The sequence below is a fragment of the Sinohyriopsis cumingii genome, chromosome 6, assembly GCF_028554795.1.
Source record: "Sinohyriopsis cumingii isolate HCF-2022 chromosome 6, ASM2855479v2, whole genome shotgun sequence".
Lineage (NCBI taxonomy): Eukaryota > Metazoa > Mollusca > Bivalvia > Unionida > Unionidae > Sinohyriopsis > Sinohyriopsis cumingii.
In genome coordinates this window covers 47,919,892-47,932,384 of record NC_142966.1, presented here as the reverse complement: position 1 = coordinate 47,932,384, position 12,493 = coordinate 47,919,892, and the positions used below count along the sequence as shown (strand labels likewise).

At 32.7% G+C, this 12,493-nt stretch overlaps 1 protein-coding gene across 3 annotated transcripts in view; it reads left to right on the top strand.

Annotated features, from left to right (window-relative positions):
* Positions 1-12,493, top strand: part of LOC149796878 (putative phospholipid-transporting ATPase IA) — a 194,715-nt gene that overhangs the window by 86,980 nt on the left and 95,242 nt on the right. For all 3 annotated transcript variants that reach the window (XM_089961529.1, XM_089961527.1, XM_089961528.1), the window contains exons 12-16: positions 2,847-2,974; positions 5,171-5,248; positions 8,108-8,196; positions 10,517-10,583; positions 11,233-11,347. In XM_089961529.1, the coding sequence (XP_089817655.1) occupies positions 2,847-2,974; positions 5,171-5,248; positions 8,108-8,196; positions 10,517-10,583; positions 11,233-11,347 (477 nt within the window). The remainder of the gene's footprint in view (positions 1-2,846; positions 2,975-5,170; positions 5,249-8,107; positions 8,197-10,516; positions 10,584-11,232; positions 11,348-12,493) is intronic.

Sequence of the window (12,493 nt, the reverse complement as noted above, 5' to 3'; positions counted from 1 at the left end):
TGATTTTATGACATCGGGTTTTCACCAAGTAACTACTGATGATGTCTAGTTGGTCCCAAAAATCACCTGACAGTACATCTATCGCTTCCTTTATGAAGAAGGTAATTTGTCCACTCTATAAAAGTTTTGTCTACATACTGTAGTATTATGAATTTTTGTGGGGGATCAATTTTCGTGGTTTTCGTTGTTGCGCCGAACCATGAATTTAAATCCCTAATGAAAAATGAACCACGTAGGTTAATGCCCCCCCCCCTTTTTCTTGCAGTGTTTCGTTCCTAGAGATTAACACAGATACTAGTATTTGATAAATCAAGTTCAATACTGTAATCTGGTAATTAAATATTAGCTTTTACATGTGTTTGTTTTATTTTTATTTCAACCTTTTGGAACAAGAATTATAAATCATTTTATGTTACTTCAATGCACACGTTTGATAAGGTATCCAATAGCTGTAACTGTACACTAACTCCCTTAAATCAGTATGTGAGGTAAATGAGGATAGAGAGAAAATAGAGAAAAATCATAAGGTATTCAAACAGTAGTAATACTGAAAAAGAAAGAAAAAATAATTCAAAATAACAGTATATGAAACTTAAATTTAATACTTATTCAAATCAATCCTTCATTTGAGTGCAGCTGTTGTTGAAACATTTAAATCTTTCTGAAAGCACATTTCGTTTTATCCATGCATTTTTAATCCAAAAGAACAACAGGCCTGTAAAATACTATAGCTATTTCTTGAAACACTATTATTAATGAAACACTATGTATGTACACTAATTGCAGCAGAGTATTAAAGCTCACACTTACAGATTTTTGGACAAAGCCACTGTATCAGCATCATGTCAATCAAGTTTCATGGTACTCACAAATGCTTCTCAGGTAAATAATCCCCAAATCACTGAATTAAACAAGTGCAGCTTTCTCAAAACCACTGATAATTAGATCCGATCTTTCACTCATTATTGCATGAGCTGCAATTATCCATTCAGCATGAATTCGCTTGATTAATGAAATTGCAAGGTTTACTAATACTGTGCACTGATCGTCACCAGTAACATCTTTTTTCGTAATGGCATCCATGACCTGTTTAGCATACCACTCGTGGAAGTGTGACTTTAATTCTTCTTTAATAACCGATTGGCGTAATGTTGTTGGCTGCATCAGCTTCCTTTGATGTTGAGCACTGAAACAAAAACATGGCTAAAGTGATTAATCTTGACAGTTGTTTTTTTTGTGAGGTGGAAGTATTGTTTTAGTGTTGTTGGCTGCATCGGCTTCAACTGATCTTATTCACTTGGTCGAAAACATGGGGTAAGTATTGAACTTTGATTTGTGCTCATACAGGTGGTAGTATTGCATTTAACATCAAAGTGTTTGTGTCGGCAAAGTTTTATTCTTTTGTAATCTTTATTTTGGGTATTTGTAGAGGTTAAACCATGAAATTAAATACATACTAACATGCAAACTTTAAGAGCTGAAAAGATGAATTTAAGTATCCACAAAAATGCCTTTTTTTTAATACAAAACCACAAAAAGTTGAGCACAATGAAAGTAAATGATACTGCAGTAATTAAATTGCATACAGTTAGCAACATCTGAATAAATCATTAGCAAACATTAACATGTCATCACGTAAACTGAGATGTATTACTTTAGAAGAAAGACGGTTATTCTACTCAACAACGACTGCTCCGGTGGCCTAGTGTTAGAGCATCCGCCTCGGATACGGGAGGTCATGGGTTTGATCCCTGGCCGAGTCATACCAAAGGCTTACAAAAATGGTACTAACAGCTACCTCACTTGGCGCTCAGCATTAAGAGGTTAGTGATAGGACTGGTCTGCCTGGTGTCAGGATAATGTGACTGGGTGGGGCATGATGCCCCAGTGCTAGACATCACTATAAACTGCCACAATGCAGACATCATAGCGATATGACTGAAAAATTGTTAAAGCTACATTCAAAATCCAAATCACACACTCACTACTCGACGACATCAGGAGTGGGGGTGGGTGGGGAGGGAGCTTGCTGAACAATTTTATGGTGAAAGGACTGAAATAAACATTGTAACTGATAAGGAGATTATTCAGCAGCAGTGGGAAAATGGAGCAAATGGCAAGAGAATTATGTATGTACCAAGATTTAAATGATATTTTGGAATGGTTTTGCAATGTGGATGACAACAATACCCACTCACATATCACGCTTACGTCAAGAATAAGAACTATTAATGTATATTCAGTTGAAATAAGTCTGTTCTTAAGACAAGAAGAACCGTTTAATAATTAATGTTACTTTTAAATGAAGATATTAAATGCTTTAAAGTATGTAGCTTTCTTACTACATACATTACATATACTTCTTAGCCCTCCTCTGGAAAGGCCACCCATCTTATAAGGCCCCTCTGGAAAGGCCACCCGTCTTATAAGGCCACTTTCCCGGTGCAGAAGGGGTGGCTGTATAAGACGGGGACCACTGTATTCCTTTTTAAATTTGCATATTTAATATGTACATTGAATTTGATTGGCTTAAATATAAATTCTAGGTGTGGAAATAATTTAAATTTTATGCAAATGTGTCCATTACCAAATTCTAACACTGGAAAAAAAAATGGAGCAATGTAGAGAGATTTTTTAGTTTTAAAATAATAATTTCTTTGTCTTTCATGTTCTAGCAAGCTATACAGTTGGTGTATTAGCTTCAACAATCTTAAGATTTTAAAATAAGGAGTCATGTTCAGGCTTCTGAAAGACTTACAGCACACAACATAGTGGTGGTCAGGCATTATCCTTCAACATTTTCAGGTTTATTTAAATGCTAGGAATTTTCCTTCATTGTGTTCCAGATCTTCCACCCAGTAATTTTGGTTTCAACTTCCTGACCTTCATCATCCTGTACAACAATCTCATTCCCATAAGTCTTCAGGTAACACTGGAAGTTGTCAAGTTCATCCAAGCCATCTTCATCAACTGGGTGAGTTGAATTGTTGTAAACCTACATGCTAATATACTGTTTCTCAAGACTTTCCCATGCCAGCAAATAATAATACTGATATTATACATTAAGTAAATGCATTCGTCAGTGAATGAATATATTCAGAAATGTCTCTGATAGTAATAAAGTCAATTATAAATTAAAATGAAACTTACGTAACTAGCTTGAGGAAGCCTAGGAAAATCTTAATATTAAAACCAGGTATTTTGTTGATTTGTTTAGATCACAACAAAAATGGAAAAGTTTCCATTTGTCAAAAAGTTAAATACTTGTACATTTCACCAACACTCATCCATATTGCACACACCTCTCACACACACACACACACACCCACCACAGACTCGGGGATGTAAATTAATCCTGATGCATCAAAGTGATTAGAACATCTGCTTCAGATGCATGAGGTCACAGGTTTGAACCCCAGACAAGTCATACCAAGACTTATAAAAATAGTACTATAAGCTGCCTCACTTGGGACTCAGCATTAACAGGTTAGTGTTAGGACTGGTTGGCGTGGTGTCAGGATAATGTGACTGGGTGGGACATGATGACACATGTCTGTGGCATGATGCCCAAGTGTTAGACATCACCATAGCTGTCAATTTTTTTTTCTTCCTGTATTTGTGCAGTATTTAGGACCTGAATATGGGTGTATATTTTTTTGTTAAAAAATCCATTTTTCTAATAAAGAAAATTAAATTTTGAAAATTTTCTAGCAATTTTCTGTTTAGAACAGGCATCCAGTTCCATTTTGAGATTATTTTGCATATATATACAGGGATATAGATTTCTAAAATATGATTGGTTCATTTGAAATCGAGGTTTACCATACCAGTCTTTAACCACCATATTGGATTGTGCAAAGCAGTTGCTGCTATCACTGTATCTCTTTTTTTTCAAGGAAAGCAGAAAATTCAGAATATTTTCTCCAGCAACAAAAAAAAATATGGAAAGGCAGCTATGCAGTCATGTTTAGACTTGTGAAACCATCTAGTAAAAAAAAAAATCACGTTTTGTAAATTGTGTAATTGTGATTTCATTATCGGGCAAGACATAAAACAGCATGAAAAAGTTAATTAACATCAACTTGCTGCTTCATCGTAAACATCAACACAGCCTAAACTTAAAATGCTGATAAACACCAGAGAGAACCTTGATGTAATTTGATCAGAGGTTCATTTGACTAAATTTGTTTTACAAATGAACCTTCCTATTTCAGTTACTGGTGATCTGTTTTGCACACTTTTTCCAGACAGTAAGATTGCAAAGGATTACTTGTATGCTAGAATAAAAAGTTCAGTAAAAGAAATCACACAGAATTCAGATCATCAGTGAAAGATGCAACATTTGAATTGATAATGATTGAAAAAAATCGGTGGGGAAAAGGCTTCTTAAAACAGCCAGTGTCTGAGTGTTAGTGTGTTGCACTCTTGCATATTCTGAATGGGCTTCTAAATGGAAGAGGGTGCCTGTTCAGAATGTGTGAGAGTGTGACACATGCATCTTTGACATTAAATAAGTTATTGTCTTACTTTACTGATGGTTGTAGATGTTGTAAATAGTTACACATGCATTAAAATTTTAGAACTCAGTATTTGTTCCTGAATATCACTATTTTTGCGACAAGCAGTTAGTACTTTTTACTCTTGGGTTGGCAGCTATGCGTCAGCATAAACTGCCACACTTCAGACCTCATAGTGACTAATGGAGGTAACCATTTATTATGGGATACATCCAATGACGATGTTCAAACTGAGAAGATCTTGGACTTTTTTTAAAGAGTCAGATTTTTAGGAGAAGAAAATTGACTTTGTATTTTAAGGATTTTACCCATTTTGCCAGACTGTGTATACTTTTCTCAAGTAAAATTGCAAACAACAAACATCCTGATCTTCCATTGATATAATGCTCCTACATTTCAGAGTCTATGTTTGTTCTACTGATTACTCCTAACAATTTGCATAGACCAAGATCTGCCTGAACATTATGCTGTGGCAGATCTGGGTCTGTGCAGTTTGCAGCTGACTCGTCTTTTAAGCGAGTATGTATGGTAATCTTTCTTCCATATGCCTTTTGAAACGTATTTGGCACTGTATAGCCAAGACTACTTACGTGCTATTAAACTCTATGCATACATACTTCATCCTTACTGTGAGCCCTGTATCATACCCACAGGACCTAGACATGTACTGTGAGGAGACGGACACACCTGCTATGGCAAGAACGTCCAATCTTAACGAGGAGCTAGGACAGGTAAGAGAAGGGTTCAGATATTATGTGAAATGTGTCTTGTCTCTGAAAGATAATCTCAAGAGTGGTACAATCAATTTGTCATATACAATTTTCATACAGTGATTCTAGCATGACACAGTCACTATAATAATGAAATGAAGTTAAAAAGGCACATGCATAGTGGACATTTAAAATACACATAAATAGTAATTTATGTTGATACAATGTGTGCATCTCTTTGAAATTTATTGTTACTATAAGGTTTCAGAATATTATAATCATGTAATTAGGACAAACATTAAACAAATACAGAATTTAAACATAAGTTAAATTTGTACTATTGTCATCAAGATAAAGTAACGTCATTATCCTCTGTTTGGTATTGTTTATCACAGAGTGTTCAGTGAAAAACGTTTTTATTTTGGTTGTATTTGTATTTTGGGTAAATACTTGCATAAAGTGAGATTGAAACTACTGTTTTTAGTTTGGAGAGAGAGATTAACCCCTCCTTGCATATGGTTCTATGTGTATTCTCTTTTCTTCCAAATTTAGTTTATATTACCTGTAATAGTAACAGACTATACATTGTTACTCACGAGGCCCTGAGTGGCCGAGTGGTCTAAAGTGCTCTCCGTTACGGATCACTGCCATCTCACCTCTGTCTGCATGGGTTCGAGTCTCGGATTCAGCCAATGTGGGTATGTGAGAAAGCTTGCCAGTAGCTTCTCGTGGGTCGGTGGTTCTTTCCGGGGTTTTCCCGGGTTCTTCCTCCACCATTAATACTGGCCGCCATGTATAGCCTATCGTGTGCAGAAGAATGGTGTTAAACCCTAAAACAACAAAAACAACAACAAGTGTTACTCACATTAGTAACAAAATTTGGACAACTGGCCTTTTAGGTAAATTGTATTTATCAAGGGTAGCAACTCAAATTTAGATAAATAATTTTACACAAGACTACTTATCTCCCTTGACTACATTTTTTTTCCCCAATGTGGTAATACTTAAAAGAATAAAACATCACCATAATAATTCCTCAGATAATGTTTCAAATGGTAACATAATTGCTTTGTGACATAAAAGGTAAGAAAATTTAGGAAAATATTAAAGTTTATATTTAGTAATATGTTTAGGATAGTAAAAATGGACCTAGAATAAATAGTAGTATCTTTGTGAAATATGTTTTTGCAACTGAACTATATAAATTAGTATCACTTCAACCCTCATGCGATCAGTATTATGAATACCTTGATTAATTGTTCGAACTACATTTACATTTTTTTTGTACGATCACAATCAGTTTTGATCACTTGTGTAATGATAGTGTATCATGCAGATCTCTATCCTATCCAATTTGAGGGACCTTCAAAAATTTAAAGAGACAAAGAAAAATATTACTGTAGTACTTAATACACTGCAAGTGGTTCCAAAAAAGAGATAATTTTGTTTGCTTTGATAGTTTTGCCACCTTAATGTTTGTCAGCTTCACTGCAATATTATCTTTTCCTTGGATATGTATATTATTTTTGTAAAAGAATTTATCAAGTGCTCGAGAAACCCATAAAAACATTTACATTTCTGAATATCGGATTGACCTAAAAAGATATTCACTAAGTAATTTTCCTTTTCCAGACTTCTTCTCAACCAACTTTAGTATTTATTCAAAATCTGCCATTGTTTTTTATAATAATTCCCATGGTTTTTAAAAATGTATTTTCATTCATTAATTTGCAAATTAGTATATTTCTAAATGTTTTTCACCCCAGAAATTCTGTCAGTAATTAAGCCTTGAAAAAATGTTTCATTAGTGGCCATCATTGACTTTACATTACATCTTGGCATTCTGCAACAAGCCAACATTTCTGGAGCTAATATTTACCTTGACAGAAGTACACTAAAGAAATATAGTAAGGGTGTACTGAGGTCAAGACATAAGATACAAAGTTGTGGGAAACTTTAGATCAAAGTTTAACACTGATGATAACCATTAGTTTCATCATCATCATCATCATTGTTGTCATCATCATCATCATCATCATCATCATCATCATCGTTTATTAAAGTAACTCATTTATATGCAATAAAATATTATTTGCATATGCCCTTAAGATAGTTAAGACAGTTAGGAACATGGTTAGAAGAATTCAGTTAATATGCAAGTCATTACACGTGTAAAAGTAGTATTCTTGCTATCATGAAAAGTTTATGGCACACAGAACATAGTGAAAAACCACCAAAGAAAGTTGAGCAACTACCTATCCTTGATTATGCCAGAATCAGGGATCAAACTTGAGATTGCAGCAGTGCAAAGTGTGTATATTACCTTTGTAGTATCCAGGCTTTTCAGTTGCATTATGTTTAAATATCTCATGGTCTTACTTCATTCCAGGTATTGAGCTTTTGTAAATTAAATATTATATTTATGGTCTTACTTCATTCCAGGTATTGAGCTTTTGTAAATTAAATATTATATTTATGGTCTTACTTCATTCCAGGTATTGAGCTTTTGTAAATTAAATATTATATTTATGGTCTTACTTCATTCCAGGTATTGAGCTTTTGTAAATTAAATATTATATTTATGTTAGCTTTGTTGTGAGAATATTACTTAATTTAAGACAAATATATTTACTGTTGCCTAGTTTTGACATAGATTTTTTTAAAAAAGTTGTTCATAACCACAGATTTGAAATTTACCAAGAATCTATGAGTTAGGTTTTTACCCTGAACTGTTATTTGTGGGATGGAAAGTAAACCGTGTTAAAAAAAACTACAGAAACATTTGATAAATCATATCATAAGGTATTATTGATATTATATTGATTCTGTTTGATTTATGCAATTATGTTTAGTTTTTAATACCAGATGTTTTATCCACAGGTGAAGTACATATTTTCAGACAAGACAGGGACACTCACAAGGAACATTATGGAGTTCAGAAAGTGCAGTGTCGCAGGGATATGTTATGGGTATGTCAGATATAATAAACTATCATCACACCATCTTTGATATATGTGTAATTAACACATTGTTGTCTGAGATATTAATGTTCATGAAACTTACAATATTTCTATCAGATTGACTACCTTTTAAAATTGTAGAAATTCAGTTGAAATGTAGAGAGTACTGAATATTGAGAAAAGATGCATATTAATGGTAAGTATTTTTTATACCATCACAACAAGCTATGTTAATACCTGATGATAAGTATTTTGTTACCATCACAACAAGCTATGTTAATACCTGATGATAAGTATTTTGATACCATCACAACAAGCTATGTTAATACCTGATGATAAGTATTTTGATACCATCACAACAAGCTATGTTAATACCTGATGATAAGTATTTTTATACCATCACAACAAGCTATGTTAATACCTGATGATAAGTATTTTGATACCATCACAACAAGCTATGTTAATACCTGATGATAAGTATTTTTATACCATCACAACAAGCTATGTTAATACCTGATGATAAGTATTTTTATACCATCACAACAAGCTATGTTAATACCTGATGATAAGTATTTTGATACCATCACAACAAGCTATGTTAATACCTGATGATAAGTATTTTTATACCATCACAACAAGCTATGTTAATACCTGATGATAAGTATTTTTATACCATCACAACAAGCTATGTTAATACCTGATGATAAGTATTTTTATACAATAACAACAAATTATATCCTCACTGAGCTTTCTATTTCTGCATAGTTTACCCATGATAAAAAGTACATGAAACATGCAGCTGGCTTTGGGCACATATTAGATCCCCAATGCTCCACTATCTTTAATCATTAAGGTCTGCTTGATTCATATTTATTCTACTCTTTCCTGTCTAATACTTATTTCTTATTTCAGATTCCTTTAAAATTAAATATGCAAGATAAACAGTTATAAATTGTCTTGGTTGTTCATTTTGGAATTAAATATTGTTCCAAATGCTAGAGCCTACATCAAGAGATATCACTAAAATTCTCCACTGTTAATATATTACTTCTTCAAACATGTTACTCGGTCATGAAACAGGAGGAGAGTATGTCCCTGTCTAAATAGGATATCTTGTTTTCAGCTTTTTTTGAACAAAAGTGCCAAAAGAGCACCCTCTTTGCCTTGGAATGAGAACTTGGTGCCAGATCCTGTCACTTAAAATTACTGCCTCCTTTCATGCCTGACAGCTTACTCTTTCTTCAGGCCACACAAATACCACATCCTCTATCTTGTTCTACAATACTTTTTTTTAAGCTTCCTCACTTCAGGTAAGTTTTATTGTGCACCATTTTTGCACAGATTGGTAAAGAAATGAATGATAGAAGGGTTAGTTTTGTCAGTCTTTTTTTTTACTGATTCAGTTTCAGTGTTTTCTGATGAGTCTGAATATTTGATACGTGGTGATGGTACTTCATTTTTTTAAATGGTGGCTTCAGAGGTTAGAGCGTACATCCTCAACATACCTGTTGTCAAAAATAGTTTTATAGTGTTACATAACAGAGGACCTTTTAGTACTTTTGTTGCTAAAACAAGCCACTAGAACAGGTGAATGTCTTGCATGAGAAATTTTATCTTTCTTTTTGCATAATTTAACTATACACACAATTTAATCAGCTAATTATAGTCACCATATTTTAAACATTTGCTCTTAAATATTTAGCACATAGAATTGCTAATTCATAATGAAGTCTCAAACTGCATCATGACCAGTAGGGGTAATTTTATGAAACGAATCATTATTTTTACCTGCAGTCACACTAGTCTTTGAGAACCAAAATGTGTTTGCTTTTCTTCTTGCTTTTGTTTCAATTCCATGGCTTGGAAACTACATTGGCTATGTGGTTAGCATGCCAGACTTATGACCAAAAAGGTGCAAGTTTGAATCCTACCATTGGATCAGTCTGAGTCAGTTACCTTGGTGTGTCCTTGGGCAATGCACTTCAGTTGCCTTGGCATCAGTAACCTACTTTTGTTGTCCTGCTATGCCATAAAACACCAAACCTAACCAGACCAGTCCCAGGATTTAAATTTGGGAGGTAAACCACTAGTATCTGTGGTGCTTACGCTGCACAGATACAAAGAGCCTATTTATTTTATGCTAATTATAAAAATGTAGTTATTTTTATTATATGTAGTTATTTGTATTATATATAGTTATTTGTATTATATGTAATTATTTGTGTTATATGTAGTTATTTGTATATAAAGTGTCTTTGAAAAAATCTGTGTTGATACTTGCACTCATCATACCATTTGAAAATTCATTCCTATATATATTCTGTTTCAGTAACAATGAAGAAAGCGATCATACCTTTAATGACTTCAGTATCAAAGATAATCTTGTACAAAACCATGTGAGTTGGAATCTTTGAATGAAAATATTTTTCCTGTGTCATAGAATGATTTAAAAGTGCAAATCTTTGAAGTTTATATATATATATATATATATATATATATATATATATATATATATATATATATATATATATATATATATATATATGTATGTATGTATGTATGTATGTATGTGTATATATATATATATATATATATATATATATATATATATATATATATATATATATATATATATATTTATGTGTGTATATGTGTATGTATATATATATATATTTATGTGTGTGTGTATATATATATATATATATATATATATATATATATATATATATATATATATATATATATAATGCAAGTTACATTGATGATTTCATAAAGGAGTTTTACAGATTATTAGAGAAGTGTTATCACTTGTAAGATTTTATTAAATATTCAAATGTCTAAAACTCTGGCTTCACACTCACAATCAGATGATCAGAAAAGTATGATATATTTTTTGGCATTAATTTGTATGCAGTAAATTCATAAATATCAAGTCTCAAATGTTGCTTTAATTGCCATTAGTGTTAACTTTGTTATGATTGTCAGACAAAAGTAATATCTACCTTTAGTATTGAATATCGGATTAATTCTTTTTCACCTGAACAGGTTACCGCTCCAGTAATACGAGAATTCCTGACTCTTTTAGCTGTTTGTCACACAGTAGTGCCAGAAAACAACCCAAACAGCACCAATGGCATCAATTACCAAGCATCCTCTCCAGGTATAGTACACTATAATTTGTATTGTATAGTTTTAGCATTTATTGGCAGATCATTGTGTCAAGAAAATGTTACGTTACACTAGTTACACTATGACATTTGTTACATTATGGTGAGGCATATAGAATTGTCATGTACACAATAATGCTAATTATATTCATCCATGTGATGAATAGTGTTATACTGTGAACAAATTACTCACATTTTTTATGGGGGGTGTGAAGCTATATTTTTTTAAACTGAAAAAAAAAAAATTCCTCCTATTAGCCAAACATAAATAAAATTACAATCAAAATTGATTAATTAAACCTTGATATATCACTTGTTTTATCATTGATAACAGCAACTCATAACTTTTAAAAAGAAGTCATATTATTTGTAAGTTTTCGGGTTTTATAAAATTGTCTATATGCTAAAAATAATATATGACAAAATATTAATCAATTAAATTTTTAGTAATGACAACTGGTGACAGCACTTTATAAATATCAGTTATATATGTCTTATCAAGTGAAATTTGGGTTTCAGTTTTATCTTTATTCGGCTTCAGTGTAATCATCATAAGTGTGACATGCCCTTACACATTCAGCGTGAAAAATGTCAATAAACCATCATGGCAATGTCTTTGAGCATTTTCACAAGCACTTGATTAAGTGCCAATTGTTTTGTTCTCTGATTTGTGAATGTTTATGGTATATAGTTGATTAAAAGTAGAACTGCTTTGTGTTGTCATGTTAATTGTATTAAATGAAGACTAAAGGGGTTGAATGAAAACTTGAAAGGCATGCATATCTTACCTACATAGAGCAAGTGATTACAGCTGTGTGTCAAGTCAACTAAATTAGCATTCAGACACCCATGTAAATATTATTAGGTATATAAGATAATTAAAGGTCTGACATTAATCAGTAGTTGACCTTACTCATTTGCAACTATGACTTAGATTAGCAAGAATACCAAGCAAGAGGCATACTAAGTGCATGAGAATTTTAGTTTCACTGATAGAGTTCATTATGGAGAGTGGCCATGATGGCCAGGTAATCTAAAACACTCGCCTTTACTGATTGCTGCTATCTCAACTCTGTTCACTTGGAGTTGAGTCTCTGGCTTAGCCATTGTGCATGTGAGAAAGCTTTTTAGCAGCTTCC